The sequence below is a fragment of the Dermacentor silvarum genome, chromosome 2 (genome assembly GCF_013339745.2).
Source record: "Dermacentor silvarum isolate Dsil-2018 chromosome 2, BIME_Dsil_1.4, whole genome shotgun sequence".
NCBI classification, from domain to species: domain Eukaryota; kingdom Metazoa; phylum Arthropoda; class Arachnida; order Ixodida; family Ixodidae; genus Dermacentor; species Dermacentor silvarum.
The window spans coordinates 38,808,051-38,827,860 of record NC_051155.1 but is presented as its reverse complement, the minus strand read 5'-3'; the positions used below and the strand labels follow the sequence as shown (position 1 = coordinate 38,827,860).

At 45.8% G+C, this 19,810-nt stretch overlaps 1 protein-coding gene across 1 annotated transcript in view; it reads left to right on the top strand.

Moving 5' to 3' along the window:
• Positions 1–19,810, top strand: part of LOC119439972 (membrane metallo-endopeptidase-like 1) — a 306,684-nt gene that overhangs the window by 143,221 nt on the left and 143,653 nt on the right. The window contains exons 10-12 of the mRNA XM_049662691.1: positions 1,406–1,515; positions 1,701–1,771; positions 10,678–10,729. Of these exons, the coding sequence (XP_049518648.1) occupies positions 1,406–1,515; positions 1,701–1,771; positions 10,678–10,729 (233 nt within the window). The remainder of the gene's footprint in view (positions 1–1,405; positions 1,516–1,700; positions 1,772–10,677; positions 10,730–19,810) is intronic.

Genomic DNA, 19,810 nt, shown 5'->3' with positions numbered 1-19,810 from the left:
TTTGGCGCACTTTGAAAAACCACAGTTGGTCAACATTATTGCGGAAACCCCCGCTCAACTATGCTCGATGTTTTCGAATTTGCTGACAGTAACCACAGTCATTTGCAACACAGACAGACGAACACACACAGACGCAGACACACAGGCACGCACGCACGCACGCACGCAAGCGCGCGCACACGCACACACACCCAGGAATTTGTAGGTTGAGGACGCACGTATACGACAAACAAAACGATGTTTTATAGGAAATAAATAAGACAAACATACTCTCTGGGGAGATAATGCCATACATCGAGCAGCCCACTCCGTAAACACGCTAGCGTACCACACATGTGCAGTGACGTCTCCGCTCGCCCGCTGGCCCGTAAACCAGCCGCGCTACAACTCTTTATTACCACTGTTGACGTTTTCCGTTTTCCTAGGCTGTCTATGCAATATTGTATCTGTAAATTTGTGCTTGCATGTGAGGTAAGTTGCTCTGCCAACTGTTCTTTTTGTTGTGCTTATCTTAGTGATTTACGAAATGTTTCAAAGGTTTTGGGACCTCTGTCAGGCTTTGTGGCTTAACTACCAACCTCCTCTTGATATGAGAGATATGAAAGAAATTGAATATAAACAGTGGGAGTGAGAACTAAATTTTGTTAAATTCACACATGGCGGACAAACTGAAAAAAGAAAACCTGATGGCGTTGTTTACGACCTCTCTGAAATGTATATCTCTATGACCATGTCCAGTATAAGCCAACAACACACATGCGTCCTTCTTCCTTCACCACATCTTCTGCATTTACACATTCAGTAGTGAGTCTGTCAGGAATAATGCGCATGAGAGCTGCACGTTGTGAGAATGGGCTAAATTCTGCACCACGAAAAGACCACGGTGTCCAGAAATGACACCGACGTTTGGCAAGTTTTCCACATTTGAAAACTTGGCCACCGACTTTGACATGTAATCTAACGTAAGGCGACGGTCTAATTTGATGCCAATACACACTTACTTCAGTGAAGCTGAAAGAAGTTATACAAAGTGTTTTTGCTTAACACGTCATTCTGCAGAAATAACAATTTTAATTCACGGTGCATTCTCTGAAGGCAATGGCATTCAGCAAGACGGATATGCGCCCCGTTCAATCGGAATACGGTTGGTAGCAAAATGTGATGCCATTAGGCTGCAAGCAAACCTCCACTTGATATTAATTATGAGCAGAACACACCATTTTTTTCTGGCCATGGTAAAAGGCTTGATTCATTGCTCTGCATTATTCGCAAAGGGTAAGATGGGGAAGCATAGATATAATTTACGCTGTTATTCTATGTAATTATTGCCAGAACAACTCGGTCTTTCTATTTGAACAAGAATCGTCAACGTGGAACGCTTGTCTCTAATAAACGCTTTCCGCAGGTACCCAGATTCAGTACCACAACAACTATACTCGAAATGATGTACTTCCTTGAGCAAAACAAGTACTTGAAGCAACTGGCTACGTTAAGGGGACCAAGCCACAGCGACAGGTAAGTTGTGCGAGCACCTTTAAAAAAATGCAGTTATATATTTACTCAGACATGGTCTGCACCTCTTATAGTTTATGCTTATCCCAGAGAAATATTCAATGCAGTGAGCTTTCAATTACGCATTAGCTTTAGGCAACTGAAGCATATTTAAAAATCTAATTGTTGCTGCTGATTTTCTTTTTTAGCTTGTTGCAAAGGTGGCAGAAAAGCGCCTTAGACGTGGGTGCCTTTTACTATCCTCCGGAAAACCGAATCGGTGAGAAATATAATGGTTTTCTGAGTGAGTTATGCATGAACATTTTAAACATACACAGTAAAAAGGCGCTTAATACAATTGCTTGAGAGTAACTTAGTGAAAAAGTGCGGATGTTAACTTCTAAATGCAGTATAAACTATAAATTCTTAAATCATGCTATGTGAGATTTACTGCAAAATTTATGATTTTGCACTATTCGAGACGCACGACTTATACCGCAAACCATCACAACAAGGCCATGGCATCTGGCCCAAGTATTTTATTCGTGTATGCGTCCATTACAAAAAAAAAAAAAAGGCAGCGCACAGTGTTCCACTAGGGATGGTCGATGAAATTTTTTAGTCGATTAACAATTAATTCTTCGTCCGTTTACACTATAATCGAATAATCTATTTTTATGCGCGGTTTTTTATCGATTATTCGATTAATCTACTTTTTTTCCGGCCGCTTTAAAAAGGCTGAAACACAGTTATCCACTGGCGCAAGTACCAATTTTAACGTTTGAAAGGTGGAACCAGGATAACAAATACAGGCGTAAAAAGGCTTGATAAAGAATAATGTTTATTTTGTTAAAGGACAACTATCGACATCGATCGCAGCCGACATCGTTTCACCGAGCAGGTATTTGCGGATGCCCATCGTCGAGTCATGCATGGAGGAGTAACAGCGATGATACACAACGTACGCGAACAATTCTGGGTCCCAAGAGCACAACAAGCGGCAAAGAAAGCAATCAACCGATGCCTGCTATGCGTCCGTTTGCGCGCGAAACCCACTGTGCCGCCGTTCCCGCCGCTTCCAGTCTGCCGGGTCGAAAGGACGAAACCTTTCGACACTACAGCACTTGATTTTTCCGGACCATTGTATGCAAGGTCATCCGAGAGCTCCGACAGCAAAGTGTACATCGTACTTTTCACATCTGCAGTAACAAGAGCATTGCATTTGGAACTGGTTTCGGATGTGTTCACCTGCGTTCCTGTTGGCATTCCGGCGTTTCATTGCAAGAAGGGAGCTCCCAAATACCATTTACTCCGACAATGCCTTAACGTTGAAGATAACGTCGCGGGACCTACAAAAATATGGAAAGTACAACGACAAGACGACTTCCAGGCTTACATTGCGAACCAAAGAATTCAGTAGAAGTTCATCGTCGAAGCGGCCACATGGTGGGGAGGCTGGTGGGAATGGTAGGTCGGAACCGTAAAAATGGCACTCCGCAAAGTTTTAGGTCGAGGTTGTCTGTGCGCAGAAGAACTTTGATCTATTATGTCTGTGATTGAAGCTGTGCTCAATTCACAGCCACTTACGTATTGTGATAATCAGGCAGGCGAGCCTGTAGCCCTCACGCTAGCGCATTTCCTTGTGGGCCAGCAACGTATACGACGTTAGCAGAAGGAAAGACATTGTCAGACCGAGTAACCAGCCACGATGGCAACGATTATCAGCGGCGCTTTCAACATCGACAGAAAATTATGAAACATTAATATTTGCTGCGACTACGATCAGCTCATCGCCCACCCACGGATCACTCAAGAAATTTAATGGTCGGCGACATCATAATAGTCGACATTCCTAACACGCCCAAGTTATTCTGGCCACCTGGTTCAATTGTGTACCCAGGCGTCGAGTGATTTGTGTGCGCCTGTTTAATCCGATTACAAGGATGCAAGAGAGAGAGAAAAAGGTAAAGGAAAGACAGGGAGGTTAACCAGAACAAGGATGCAAAGTGTTCAAGAGGCCAGTGCGGAAGCTAAATCGTTTAGAACTAGATGTAACCTCATTTGAGGTCACGGAGGTTGTCGGAGATTAGCAAATGACGAAGAAAAAGAATGGACCGCGTTGTGGGCTGCTGCCTCCACAGCTAGCGCGAACACGTGCACACCTTTATCATCATCAGGTTACCTTGTGTCAGTTTCTCGCCATTAAATGCTATGTTAAATGTCTCACGGATTCTTATTTTATGGCGACGTGACCTATAAGTGGCCGGAGTGCCGCAACAAGGTGATTGCGCTGATGTTGTGGAGAGGACCGTTAGTCCTTCGCAACTTTGCAGAAGTATGAAGACCAAATATTTGCTGTAGGGGCTGCTTGATGAGCGACTTGAACGGAGGGACCAAACAGTGGGGATATGCTCGTAGGGGCTGTGATAGGTTTCTGGTTCACCACTAGGAATACACTAAGAATCTTCTGGAGTCAAGACACGCGTTTTCAATCTGACGACGTAACAAAGGAGGAGATCGGTCGAATTGAGCCATCAGGTTTAAAACACTGATTACCCATGAATATGAAGAATATATAAAACTGGCGGCACGATTTATACTGAAGCAGGGTTTGGGTACGGGCTAGTTGGTATTCCATTGAAAACATGACTTACAGCGCAGACGTACAGCAAGAAGCGCTTGCCTTTCGTCATTCTTGCTGTGCCGTTGTCTATGCATGCGCTGATAGCCAAGTTGGCGCAATTTGGGCGGCTTCGAGTTAATTCACAATGCAAGACTAGTGGGGCTTCCATAAAGGTGATGCATGTGCAAGTTAGGTCCTTACAAGTGACTTAGGAGCAAGCTGGCAAAACACGGGGAAGGTGGGAGATGTAAATTTAAGACGAGCAAAACGAGAACAAGGTCAATGTAGGAGCCAACGTTTTGACCAGTGGAAGTGTCCTTTTCAAGCGGACATATGCTGTCCTCGACAAAGTATATTATGGCGGGCGAAACAACAGAGACAGTCAGGAGTACACATAGATATAGATGTAGATGTAGAGCCTTGATGGTAGTGGAACATACCCACTCTGGGGGATTGGCCAGGAACCGGGCAGTTCGATATGACAATGAGAAAGGATATTTATAAAATACTGCAAACAAAAATTTGGGAATGCGTATGCATATGAGAATGAATGGGTAGAATATATAACATGACTTTAATAGAATAAAGGAATAAAGGAAAACTAAAAAATTAAAATAAACAGCTAGTCATGAAATTTGTAAAAATATTTCGGGACCCTAAGCCCTGATTTTATCATCTAAATCTTTCTGATCCTGCAATGAAATCCAGGATTGCATCGACAACCTACCTGTCGCTGTACCGAAGGGTAGAGACCCCCAAAGATAGTAAATTTTGAACATTTATTCGTAATCTAAGAAGGCGGAACGGTGTTTCTAAGATTCTTTTTCGCAATTAAGAATATCTTTGACAGACAATGACAATAGGGACAGTTCGGTGAGACAACCAGACCAGCTCTCGGTAGGTAACAATTTATAAATGGAATTCTGCTGCGTAGTCCAGTGATTGCGACTTCAAGTAATCGCATTTGAAAGAGTTTGCTATTCCAATAATGCGACAAGTGCTGAAAATCTGAGGAGTTTCTTTAGAAGGGGTGTGAAATACACGCAGCGTCATTTTTCTCCGAAATCTAGCCCCTATGATGAAAGCTGAAACCAGGAGGATTTGAATTACCGGGCCATTAAGGGACGCTTTCGCCAACGAATCTCCATATCGTTTAGAAATAGGCCCTTATGCCCTGGTACCCACACTAATGTAATGAAAGCTAAGTGAGGGGGCACTAACGATCTGAAAGCTCCCAAAGCCAGGGAATTATCGGAAGCTGTGAGGGAGGAGCACAGGGATAAAGAATCCGTCACGATCACTGTGGAACATGTTAACGTATTGAGTTTACCGAGGGCTAGAACAACATCTAAATTTCCGCTAGAAAGATAGATACGAAGTCTGGGAGGCGAAGAGAGAACGACCGATCAAGAATAGCAGAAAATATTCCAATTACACATTTTTGTTCATTTTGGGAAGCGTTAGTTGCAATAACTGCCTTGATCGGAACGTGCAAAAAGTAATCATTTAAGATCGAGGTTAGCATGCGGTAAGGTAATGCCTTTGCATTTTTAGGAAAAATATCATCATTGTGAATTTTAATGGAATTGGTGTTGTAAACAACAGGACTCACCTCACGAATTTGGATGTTTAGATTATCTTGGAGAGTTTGAATAAAAACAATTTGTTGTGTGTGGAATCGCGGCCAGTACAAGCCGAAAAACAAGTCCGGCTGGGAGATAAAAACTGTTTGTGAACGACTTATAGGGGATTCATATAGTCTTATATATGACTGTACAGCTAATAATCGAAACCTCGTAACAAGAGATGGCTCCTAGCTTCCAGATGTAAAACTTCATTTGCTACAAATTTAGGTATCCCTAGACATTGTCGCAACGCCTGCCTCTCCAGAAGTACAAGGGGGTGAAGTTTATATGCAGGAGCTCCAGAGTACAGTACACAGCCAAATTCCAATACCGGTTAGACATACATTCCGTATATTGTTAAAAGCGTCGCTCTTCGCATTCCTGACCGAATGGTTTTCCAGCAGCAGCGCGCCCTCACAACCGTAAGAGCTGATGATGATGAAAATCTGTCATGGCTCGAGCTATATTCAGCAGCGTCGCCGAGTGTAATGAAGTGGAAGAGAGAGAGAGATAAAACTTTATTTTGTCCATGATGGGGTCTGGGGGCGGCAGGGGTTGGGAGACTAACCCCCAGGCCTCCCCTTCCTCAGACGGCGGCCAGCCCTTGTTTTCTGGCGGCGTCTTCGGCCATCCGGACGGCCCAGAGGTGCTCTTCTGGGTCCAAGCTGAGCAGCAACGTCTCCCACTGCTCGGCCGTAGTTATGATGTGTGTAGTGTTAGTGCGGTGAGTGTTAGTGGGTGTAGCTTTCGGGCATGCCCAGATGATGTGATCGAGGTCAGCGCGGGCCTCGCAGGCTTTGCAGAGTGGGGAGTATGCATCGGGGTAAATTCGGTGGTATAGCACGGGGTTTGGGAAAGTTCGCGTCTGAAGTAGTCGCCAAGTGGTGGATTGTGATTTATTCAGTGTTTTGTGTGCTGGTGGGTAGCGTAATCGCTCTCTGCAGTAGTGGAGGAGGTTTCTCTGAATGTGACCATGCGGTCGCGCGCGTGTCCGCGGTGCAGAACTAAGGGCTCATCAGGACTGGAAGATGCAGGAGACGGATGATGCGCCTGGTGTGCGAGAGCTCGGGCGGCATCGTGGGCATCGTGGGAAGTGGAAGAGATGCAGTGGGACTCGCGCGCTGGGAAAGCGGGCGCTAGGGGGAAAACGACGAGGAGGGAATAGAACAGCTGGTTCAGGAACGAGTGCTGCCTCTGTGTCTCCCTTGATTCATTAGAATGCTCAAAGTTGACGTGTTCGTGATTTTTCAGGGACAGTTATTGAGATGGAATTGTAGTTAAAGACAGTCTCTGTTACCTGGTTTGAAGGCTCGAACAAACTTCCGTGATAAATAGTAGGTCATCTGGATTATAGGTTTTAGAAGAGTCTCTGTGAATAAAAGTTTATATGCCCTGTCGAAGAAATTGGGGTAAGCAACGCTTGTGGCAAGACGACGCTGTCGCAGGCGTTCCGCTTCGTTTGCCCTAAACTCAGAGTCGGCGGCTCTTCGCTGACGTTTGGCCTCAACATTGCGCTCCCGTAACTCGGGGTGCGCGGCTCTTTGATGATATTTCGCCTTGGTTTCGGAAGGCCTCTCGCCAGAATCAGCACGCCGACGACGAGCCCTTTCCCGAGCTAGTTCATGGCGCCATTGCTGAAACGGAGCCTGCTTGTTGGCGGAACGCACTAGGCGAGGCTTTCCATGTGGGCGCCGAAACTGATCTGAGGTGAGGGAAGCGCAGCGGAGTGCACTCGAAGCCACTTTCCGTCCCTTTCCCTCCCCGCGACACACCAAACCACTCTCATTGATCGCACGCGTCACGTGATCCGGTGCCGGCGCAGCTGTCCCCGCACCTGCTCTTGTTTGTTCCTTCCCTTATTTCTTTTTTTCCTTCATCGTTTCTTTCTTTCGCTCTTTCTTTCTTTCTTTATCTCTTGTCCCTGGCTAATACCCGAATATCCCATGCGGGTATGGCCATTCACACGTGATTTATTGCGTGACAACGGCGCCACCAAAATCTGTAGCGCAATACAAGCTTCGCTTCAAAAACCAAGTTACGCTGAAGAACTATGCTTGATGCTTTCAGAACCTTAGAGTAAATTTCATGAACGCCTGCTGCGGATCAGAGATTTGTACCACTTAGACTGAAATTCCGGCTGACAGTAGATAAATCACCTCGCGGTTGACGGAAAGGGGGCCTTTCTAGTACAAGAGCGAAAGCTAATCTTGTCGCTCTATTGTATGTAAGGTAGAAGAAGAAGAGGGAAGGTGGGGAGAGAAGAGAAAGAAGGTACAATGAACAAGGGTGGCTACCTTGTCATAATGATTATATCAGCATGACAAGGCAGCCACCCTTGTTTATTGTAACGTCTTTCACTTCTGTCCTCACCTTTCCTCTTCTTCTTCTACCTTTCTTATATCGGAGTCTATGTCTCGTTAATTATTGCTTTGTGATAGAGCTGGCTTGTAATGTATTTGTTGCATGCGAGAATTTCGTCAGGTTACTTATTAAAACTTTTCGCAACTCACTATATAGAACCCCTGACCCTGCACACAACGGTTCAATGTGTAGTTTCTTTGGTGTCATACTAGGCCTGAAGGCATAAAATTCGCGTTGTTTGGCCGCATAACAGAAATATTTTTTTTGCTCGTTAGGCACTTTAATACTTGAGTAAACCATGGTTCATTGTAGGTTGTATGTACTGTGACTGTATGTATAAATACTTTAGCTATTTCAGCACGTTCTGCTTTAAAAAATGTCGCAGTTTCGCCCGAAAAGAGAAGCATCACTTGCGATAGCAAATTATTAGAGAGCTATACCGAGTAGGGATAGTAGCTTTATCGGCTGCATAAACTTGAACACCTTTGCTTACTAACTGAATTAACAAGTGTGGTGTCAGCGCGCACAAGCAAACATGAATAGATCACACTCGATGACCGCAGAACCACTGTCAAAACGCTGGCGCGAACGAGCGCGGCCGCCGCAGCGAGCGAAGGTTCGTGCTGTCTATCGCTTCAACGGGAACTGAGCTGCGAAAGCACAGTGCATACAAGGTCAGAACCGTCTTCAGATCGCTTTCAAGATACGGTGCGCGCAACAAGCGAGCACCGGCGCAAAGTGCGCAGTTAGAAAAGTAGGAGACACCCCCCCCCCCTCCTGCCCTCCCGCTTTGCCTTCCCGCTTTCCTCCTTTCGCGTGTGAGATTGCGTCGGCAGTTTCCCTTGCGCCCGGTTGCCAGATTCGCATTTGGTGCAGCAGCACAGCGTCGCACCCCTCCCTCCCTCCCCCCATACCCCCACGGCCCTTCGCGCAACGGAGGAAGTCGTGTTTGCTCTCCGCCGTGAACGCGCGTCCCCCGCGCGCTTTCATTCGCACATACGTCGCGCGGCGACGATCTTATCGCCCTTGGACTTTATACGGAGCCTCACGGCGGCGACGCCGACGCCGACGGCAGAAATCCGCTTGAAGTGTCCATATAGTTGCTATCGCAATAAAGGCAACCAATTTACGTCCTACTGTATGATATATGGATTTCGGCTTAACAACGCTGCTTTTATCTGAATCCATGCCCCCCTTTAGCATCTTCATATACCTGTCATTTCACACAAGTGGGGCAATATCACTCTTTCATAGTGTTCTCCATGTACTCGATGATTTACTAGTTCGAAATTACGGGGCAGAAGAAATCTACATATGTTTACAGGCGCATCAGCTCAACCGCTTAAGGCGACAAACTACTCGCAAAAACGTTTTCTTTAATATTCGTTACAGCTAAATGATACACCGACATTTACAGAGCTTTAGCTCCTTTTTTGAAATCAGCTTTTAGTTTTTTCTTTGCTAGCTCATTTGGTAAATTTTTTGCACACCATGCACTTGCAAAAACAAAGCATTTTTGTGCAAGCTAAGGCGGTAACAGTGAGCACAAGAAAACACAAAAATAGCTGAGTTTGACATTGAATAGTAGTTTGAAATGAATAGTAGAATTCAATAAAGCAAAAATATAGTTTCAGATTTCTGTCTAGTCTCGAGAAAAATTCCAAAGCTGAGTTTCAGTTTTACTATTCTCAATCAAAAAAAAAAACTTTTGAAATATCTTCCTGAATACATTTCTGGACAACCCTGAAAGTTGTTCCTTTGAATTAAGGACATGTTAAAGCGCAAGGATACCAAATCTTATAATGATCAGGCTACATGAAATGCACAAAATTTAGTGCACAAACTCTCGAAATGCTACAAAGTGAAGACGTAAAAAAAACGCGTGTGAAAGTTGAAAGTTTCAAATTGAAAGTCGCAGCACTCTAAAAACGCGACAAACGCATTCCTTTTTTATCATTGGTTGCGCTAGGTGGGGGGGCGGGGGGGCGGTGACAGTTTGCTAGTACCCTCTAAACAGCACTAATTTCAATTTCGTCACGGGATATTGTCAAAAAATGCGCATGTTGCGCACGTTTGCGAGTGTGCAGACGATTGCGCGTCTTACATCTTAGTTGCAGTACTCAAAGGCATAAAGAAAAGGGGTTAAACAAAAAAAGAGGAGGGGGAGTTAACTCGGCCTCTGAGGGGAGGGGGGGTTGCAACCCCCGAACCCCCCCCCCCCCCCCTTTGGTGCGCCACTGCTCTGAAGAGTCCTGTGCATGCGAAGAGAGTACTTGTTTGCTCCTAATGTTTAATTTGTGCTCTTAATAAGCAACGCTCCATAACTCACTATGTAATAGTGGGAACTTGCTAATTTGAAATATACTGGGATGTGAACATCGCTTTACAATAATTGTGATAATGGCTATTCATTGTTCGAAAAATGTTCGAAAACTGTTCGGTATTCGATGCGATTCGCCTCTTACAGTATTCGATTCGTATTCGATTCCGTCTCAAAAATCACTATTCGCACACACCTAAATAAATGACGTGTTTTCTACGTTTCTCTGAAAATCGCAGTTCATGTTCTTATTTCAGAAATACCTTGGGCAATGTTCCATCCTCCATTTTTCCAGCGAGGAGTTCCTCGGTAAGATGTGCACTGTCTGCATATATTTTTGTGAGATTAGGTGAAGTCACGAATATAGAATGTGCAAGAATCTGATCGACTGCGACGCTCAGCTTTCATGGCGCAATGTGTCACTAAATTATGGCGTCTGGGGCAAATAAAGGGCGTGTTTTTTGGGTGGCTGAAACATGGTATAGAGATTTCACTATATGAGATTTTAGGAGCTGCACTTTCTGAGTACATTTAGTTAAAAAGTAGGAAGTGTGTTAAATGGTTTCTTTTTACACTGTGAAAGTTCCATTAATATGCCTGAAACAGAGCAGTTCTTGCAAAGTTAACTATATTTCTAGAAAAAAATATCTAATTTACTTTAGCAATGTAACGACCGCAACGGGCGTTGCTTCGTCATTTCTAATTGTTCCTTGGGTAATAAATATATTGTGATGAAACACTTTGCACGAATTTATAGTTCTTTTTACTATTAGGCGTCGTTTATAACAGCTCGATGCTCAGAACTTTGACATATGTATAGCGGTCCTCGAAATTTCGCTAAGAACAACGTACTACCTTCACAATTAGAAAAAAAGTTGAAGTCACCCTAAGCTGCATATTTCCTTTATTGCCAGAAATTTAAAAAAAATTGCGTTTGGTAAAAGCAGCCAGGATTTAGATGTGCATTTGAATGAGAAACGTGAACGTTGCCAGCACGAGCAACAGCTTGAAAAAGAGCACTGGCAGCGCATATTCACGAATGTCTCCAGTTCCGTTCGACAGGAACAGTCATCTTCGTGTCTCCCTCCGCAGCGGTATATGCGTCAGCAGGCGTTTGGTGTATTGCAATATACTGCACCCGAGCACATGTGGGTTAGGACCCTCCTGCGTCTATCCGTGCATGGCTTAGCCGTGCCAGGGGCAAAGATGATTCTGGGGTTGAGCTGATGCTCAAGGCTTGGACCTTTAAGGCAACCTGGCGGAGGAAACACACTGCATTGGGGTCCGCTTCACGCAGACGGCAGCCTCGGGCTGACTCATTCAGGGGAAAACGTTCGCTGCCTTTTCGTGTTCTCTTCTGTAACGAAATGTGTGGTTAGACGACATGTCGTCGTCCTCCCAAATCTACGTCTTCGTGTCTCAATTCCAATTCTTCCTGTCGTCTACTCACTTTTAAAGCGCAGTCCTTAGGCGCCCGTTCCTCCACTGAGCGTCAGCGTTGCAACACATCGTAACCGAGCGAGCGAGAACAGCGAAAGAGGAAAGCGAATGCCGACCGCAGCGGCAGATGAAAGAAGTGCGCACGAGGAGAAAAGGGGAGGAGGAGGCTACAGTGATAGCATGAGGCGGGAGGGCAGGAGGAGCGGAGGGGAGACGGCTTGCGCATGCGCTGAGTTGCCGGCGGCCACGGCATCGTCAGCGGCGTGAGTGGTCGGGATGTTGGGAGGTCAATAGTTTACAAAACTTGACCTGCGCGACGATTACCAGGCCCTTTAAGGCCACATGTCAGGAAAACATGTTATAATATTGCCGCTTATGACTTTGCAACGGTACTTACGAGCCTTACGTTTTTATCTTTGTACACAGCAAGGACGTCATTACTCGACCATGCATGTGTAGCTTGCACAGATGGTGCCCTTATCCGTGCTACGCTGGACGCAATCCGAGATCGATTTAGCCCCGCGCGCGGCGTTGAGTAAGCCGTAGCTCGGCATTATATTTCTCGATACGAGCAGAAGTGGTCGGCGTTTATCAGAGCTCGCTTAGTCATAGTACGCATAATTCATGTAATTAAAACCGGTGCTCTTCAGGAGTTATCTGGCCTACAAATGCGCAATTGGTGGTAGAAACTTTGCGCTATGGCGCCACTCCATGCATTCAACATGGAGGTCCCACAAATGGCGAGCAAGACAGCGATATATTTAACCCCTTAGACGGCGGCGAAACGTGTCCGTCTCCATAGGGAGCGCAGGCGGAAGACATTCAGGCAAGAGTTTCCCAGGGCTCGGTTCTTGGGCCACTCCTCTTCCTGTTGTATATAAACGATCTTGTAAATGATCTTCCTGTTAAAATCAAATTATATGCAGACGACTGTGTTTATAATCAGTAATAGACTACCCTCTGAACAAGTATTACTAAATTTTGCATTTTAGAAGGTATTTACCTGGTGTGAAGAGTGGCAGATGTCAGTGAACATTAAGAAAACTGTTTTTATGAGCATTACTCACAAAAAGAATAAGCTTAGTTTCAGTAACTCGGCTAACAATATTTTTCGATCTCAAGTAACAGATTACAAATACCTTGGCCTGCGGATAACTAACGACCTCAAATGGAATCGGCACATCGATAAATTAACCACTAATGCCTATCGTAAATTGTTTTTTTTCTTAAGAGAGCATTAAAGCTGTTCAGATGTCCCGTTCGCTTATAAGCGTATAAAACAATTATGCGCCCAGTACTAGATTATGCAGTTATTATCTGGGATCCATTTACGCAAACTAACATCAAACAGCTGGAACGGGTGCAGAGAAAGGCCGGTCGCTTCATTTACAATCACTTCTCCCGTACCTCAGTCACAGAACTCCTAAAACAAGCCAACTTGCCTGCACTAACAGAGCGCAATCGAGTTTCCCGACTAAAATTCTCATATCAGCTTGTGAATGGACATTACAACATTAATATCTCTGATATAACTACATTTTCTACCGGTTATGCCACAACACAAAGGCATCAACTAACAATGACATCATTCCGCGTAAAAAATAATTCTTTTAACTAGTCCTCTTTTCCTAGGACTGTGATTGAATGGAATAATTTGACTAATATAGAATTTACTCAGCCTTCGTTGTCTATATGTGCTGCTAACATCTGTTGATTGGACTACAAGCTCAAATGTGACCTCGTTCATTTCTTTTTGCCACGTTTATTCAAACCGATGTTGTTTGTATAGGCAATGAACTCCGTATTGATTTGTTTTGTTGCCTGCATTTGTACGCTGATATATTGTAATTCCAGCCTGCTAAAATCCCTTTTGCGGGTTGCAGTATCTGTAAATAAAAATTAATAAGTAAGTAAGAGCTGAAGCCCCAATCATCCACGAGTTTGTCGGATTCGAGTGGCGCAGCGCCACTCGGGCGCCACCAGTAAGGGGACTGTTCTTATACCCTAGTGCGTAAAGGGCCTCTGCAAAATAAACCCCACTACAAATATGAAGTGAGCACAACTGCACATACAGTAAGACCTAGAGCACTCCACGGGCCGACTTTCTCAGCCTGGCCAGGGTCAGTTTTTACGTTGTGCTGCCCGCCCGAGCCCGACCAAAAGATTTATGGCGAGACCCGGGCCCGGGCCTGGCCCGGAAATAATCTACGTTACCCGCCCGGCCCGGTCCGCCACCCCTTTACCTTAGGCCCGAGCACGGCACGGCCCGGCTTGTAACCGGCCCGAACCCGGCTCGAGACCGGAAAAGACCACCGAGCGGCATTAAAAAAATAAAATACAGAAGACTATAAAAGGAATTTATTTTTAAGGCATAAATACGTGTCATATGCAATTAGGAACACCATTTGAGCTGTCTGAACGCAAATACCAGCGCCCAAAGTAGTACGAATGACCCTGCCGAGTAGTACCACCAGCATTTTCCAACGCCGCGACCTTGATGCGGCCCAATCCGCTTCTATCGCAGCACCGCCACAGTATTTTTTCCACGTCGGGCGCCTCACTGCAAAGCATGCGCCGCCCGAGTCACTCGTCCCACCTAAACCATATTTTAGTACACTCTAGCCGAAGCGCAGCTACGACCGGTCTTGAGCGCAGGGCACGGATGGAGTAAATGGAGAAAGAAAGCTTCTCGTTCCTGTATGGTGCAGCGTAATGTGTTGGTGTAAGGCGGCCGGTTGAGAACATGCGTGCAATAATGGATGGACGCAGTGCTACATTTCAGCCGCGTGACGAAAAATCTTATCTTACCAGTCATCGTTTTACCAATTCGCCTTTCAATTATCAGCAAGTCGCGAACGCGCTTACCCAGCGCTGAAAGCATTAATTTTATTGGTTTAGTTAAGTAATGCAATGGCATCCTTTGGGTTGGGGCGATTTCGGTGTTTCTGGACGTTTACATTCTGTTCAAACAGCACAAATTACGACAGAAGAAGAAAAGCCAAGTACACAGAAGTAGCACTGCCAGCTTCCAGCTGCGCCATGGCAACATATTTATTAAAGTCGAGACGCGCGAGGATAACTCGCTGCACGTTACATGGACACCAGCAAAAAGTCCGAGCCCGGCCCAGGCCCGGGTCAAAAAGCACATGCCGTGCCCGAGCCCGGCCTGAGCTTATGAAAAAACTGCCTTACCCGGCCCAATCAGGCGCACGGGCTGGGCTGAGCCCGGGCTTTCAGGTAAGCCAGAGCCCGTGCAGTGCTCTAGTAAGACCATCATAAGCTGCAACAGAAACTAAGCATGTGAGAGTTTTAATGCGCGAATAAATGTAACTTGTATATCTGGTTACGTCATTTCTCTACCCACACCCCCTCTGCAACACGGGCAAGACGTTTTCCGTACCCCACTGCGACTGCGTCCCTGAAGCAGTCTACCGGACATTTCTTGCACAAGAAAAAAGCTGGCATTGCGGCTTCTTATTTATTATCAGACATATAGGCTGATGATGATGATTGTTTTTAAGGAGTCATGTGGGAGGTAAGGAGGCAGGGATAATTGGAGATCACAAGGAGAGGCATTCGTCCTGCAGTGTACATAAATATAGGGTGATGATGATGATTATCTTTTAAGGGCGTCGTTGGCTGTAATCTCTCTAATCAATATTTACTGTAGTAAAGCAAAGTACAAAATAATTTAACAATGTGACATCCGCAGTGAGCATGTGCAAATATTTAAGTAGAGAGTAGGCAAGCAAAAGTTAGATGGTGTGCTTCACTTCATTGGAGAATTATGCTGTCGCAGTACATTCGCTCAGATCCGATGGAATCGCTCAGGTCTGCTGCCCTTTCTTGTTTCACATTTGCTGGCACAATAACAGGCACCATTTTCCAGCACACGTCCTTGCCCTCCTGCTATCGTTGCTTCTAGATAGTCGACAGTGCGCGAATAAAGATGGCTCGCTTTCCAAATCACCGCGGACTCGCGCCGGGTGCAACCGCTTGCGATGTGGCAATATTTTGTCTCCACATGTTTGTCATCGATCTAGTGTGCTCTCGCTAAATCGAAAAATTCTTCAGCGTTCGCTCAATCCGCCGTTGACTAAATTTAAGGTGTTCACAAGCTTTACTTGTTAACGAAAAGTTCAGTAATAGACACTGTCTACAAGTTGCTGTATTTAAATGCAGTTACACATTTTAACAAATACAAGTTACCACGTAATCAGAACTGAAGATTGTGTATACCATTAACTTCTTTATAAGTACAGCCACGAAGATATCACCTATAACTGGATGCTAAAACACGTGTTTTGAGCAAATAAGGTAGAAGTGCAACAAATTGGCGGAGAGTAGTTCGTCTTATCGGTTCTGTAGTGGCGCCTAAAGTAAGCATTAAGCCCTTCCGGAGTATGTTTCGCAATCTTAAGCTCCCATTTCATTCCTATTCCATCCCAATTGATGCCATCATTCAGTTACCATGGCATTCCGGGTATTTGAAAATGTGGAATGATTTTCGAATCATTACAACTCCTCAGTGGCCACTTCGTAACTCTGGTCTGGGCCCACCCCTTGCGCGAGCGTGGACAGAGAAGATGCACTCTCATTCCCGTGAGACAGTGTTCTCGTCAAATTATAAATACACAGCACACATTGCAAAATTCCGCATATTAGTTTGCGCTTCGCTCTTCATTACGATGAGGTTAAAGACCGATAACTGGCGTGTTTTACGTAGTGAGGAAATTTAACCATTTGTTGTTAAATTCGTCGCCTAATGTATGTCTGCGCCCTCTCAGGTGGTCAACCAGGTCACGATCCTGGTAGCTCGGCCAGCGCTACTCGAGGGACTCTTTAGCTTCTTTGCAACAGTGAGCACTCTGCCAGCAGTCTCTTATTCTGACCGCGGTAGAGAGCTGCTCTTTCCGAAGAAGAGAAAGCATGGAGCCGCGGATTTGTGTGCTCAGTTGCGCAGAAAGCCAAATTTCCAGTAATTTACGGACTGCGTGCAGAGCCCGTGCCTGAGGTCATGTAGGCAACTCGCTGACTAGGTCTCTTGCGTGCCTCGAAAGTCAACGCCATTCCAAGCTCGCTGCAGGTCTTCACATCTCCTATTGCGATTGGAATTACTGAGGGCGTGCGAATATTCATAATTTCGAATATAAATTGAAAAGTTCCTCTTATTCGATTCAATTTTTACTCGTGAATGTAGTATATAAAGTTCCCAAATGGGCACATCTTTTAAATATATTGACACGTATACGTGTTTATCCTTCACCGGTGGCCGCTTTCCACCGGCTAAGAAATGTTAAACGTTATCGCTTGGCGCAGGACGCGCCGGTATCGGAAGTTTCTAGAACGTTATCGATGCTTCTTTCCGTTGCCTGTTTTCACCGACGCTTATGTTATCTGATTTTATGACCAACGCGAATTGTCTAGAACTTTCTAGAAGACACGCGGGCACCAGGGAATAGTCTGTAGCATTGGATGATTCATGTATAAAAGCCGACGCGTTTCGCCGCTGATCCGATTTCGACGATCACCGACTGTGTGTGCCGCTATCGTTGTTCTTTGAGCGTAGCTTTCTTCTGTGGGCACAGGTTCGCCCAATAAAGAATCAGTTTCGTCATACACAGTGTTACGACTGTGTACTTCAGCGTCACTACGACGTGACAATATAATAAGTTAAAGCACCTGTTAGAATAGTGAGGGAGATAGAAAGATGAATGTGAGCACTGTTACGGGTGATTCTGCAGCTGTATAGCGGCGCTTTGTTGCAGAGTACACAAGTCCCCCCCCCCCCCCCCGAAAAAAAAACTCATGCTGGACGCAAGCACTCCTCAATTCCTGTCATACCACAAGTATGGCATCCTTTGAGGGAGCCTATATACGGAGTCGTTCAGGTTTGTCATTTGGCCTGCATCACAATGGGTGCGTCTCTTGAAAACAATGTGTGGTGGTGTTGTATGACACTTCTCTCCTTCTGCAAGCACAACACTATACGTGCGTCTGGTAACACGCTACTCCCTTGTTTCATTACAATGCTTGTCACGGTGACTTGATAGACCCACACTGCTCATTATGTGGGTCCGTAGCCTGTTCAAATAATATTCTCTGGGACTGCAGGCAACCCCCCCCCCCCCCTCACCATATCTCCCTCACCTGAGGCATGGGAAGCAATACTCCGGCAACACAGCCTGGAGGCTCAACTTCGGGCCATCGAAAGAGCCAGAGAGGTGGCTGTGATGCATCGCCTCGCAGCCACCACCTAAGCCAAGTTGACGAAGTAAAGGTGTTTCCTCCGTGTCGTCAGGCAGCACAGGATAATTCAAAGCACTCGTCTATCATTTACAAGCTCCTCCGTTGTCCGAACGGGCGATTGTAAATGGCATCACATGCATGCGCCGGTGCATATAAGCCTGATGTCTTTGCTAGTAAACGGAGTCCGCGAGAACTTTAGGATTTTTGTCGCGTTGCAAATGAAATATTATTAGGTATTGCGTTCGTTATTCTTTGGTCCATTTTTCGGCACTCATATGTGATGCAATTTGGAAATTTTTCTATTTCAACACGCCTGATAACATCACAAGATTCTGCCCACATTTGTGATGTATGAGAACTTGTGCAATCGTCGACTTCCTAAGTGTCGTGTTTTTGAACCATGGTACTCCTTAAACCTTCCCGCATAAAATAACTTAACGTACAGCTATCGTCGCGATAACTTGACTTTGTCGTCCACGTAGCGCCGTTATCATTTGCGTTGAAGTATATACGAAGTTTTCGTTTGGTGCCCCAGTTGGTGGCTCCTTTACTTCAAGTGTGGTAGAGTGACACGCATTACCTGTCAATTAGATTAAAATTTCGTGCCATTAGTGCTGAATGAAATTGTAAGCATTCCGACATACCCTCTTTCATAATGCTTGTAATAAGGCTTTGGAAGTCAAGTAAATAAAGCCAATGCACGCGAATGTTAAACAAAATGTCGCAGTTTCGCCCGTAAGGCGAAGATTCAATTGCGATAGCAAATTAGTAGTATGCGGAGTAGGGATAGTAGTTTTATCGGCTGTATAAACTTGGACATATTCGCTGACTAACTGCATTAACAAGCGTGGTGTCAGCGCACACAAGCAAAAATGAATAGATCACACTCTATCACCGCAGACAACCACTGTCAAAGCGCTGGCAGCAAGCCCAGCCGCCGCAACGAGCGAAGGTTCGTGCGGTCTATCGCTTCAATGGAAACTGAGCGGCGAATGCACGGCGCATACAAACGTCAGAGCCGTGTGGAGATCGCTGGCAAGATACGGTGCGTGCGAGAACACCGATATCCCGTACCGGCGCAAAGTACAAGAACGCATTTGTTGGCAGAGTAAAAACCACCCATTCCTCCCTCCAACGCTGCCTTCCCGCTTTCCGCCTTTCGCGTGGGTGATTACGTCGCCAGTTCCCCTTGTGCCCGGTTGCAAGATACGCATTTGGTGCAGCAGCACAACGACGCCCCTCCCCCCCCCCCCCCTCCGTGCCTCTCATACACTCACGGCCTTTCGCGCCACAGAAGTCGCGATTGCTCTCCGCAGTGCGTTCGCTCTCCGTGACAGCGCCCGTCTCCCGCGCGCTTTCACTCGCACATACGGCGCGCGGTGACGATTTTATCGCCCTTCGACTTTATACAGAACGTCGCGGTGATGGCGACGGCGACGGCAGAAATCCGTTTGAAGTGTCCATATAATTGCTATCGCAATAAAAAATATTCTCGGATTGTACGTGCCAGAACATGGTATGATTATGAGACACGCAGTAGTGGGGAATCTATACCACCAGAGAATCTTTAACGTGCACCTAATGCACGGCACACGGACAGTTATTCATTCCGCCTCCATCAAAATGCAGCCGCCCTGGCTGGGATTCGATTCTGCTACCTCGTAAAAGCAGCGCCGCGCGACAGACGTTAAGCCACACCAG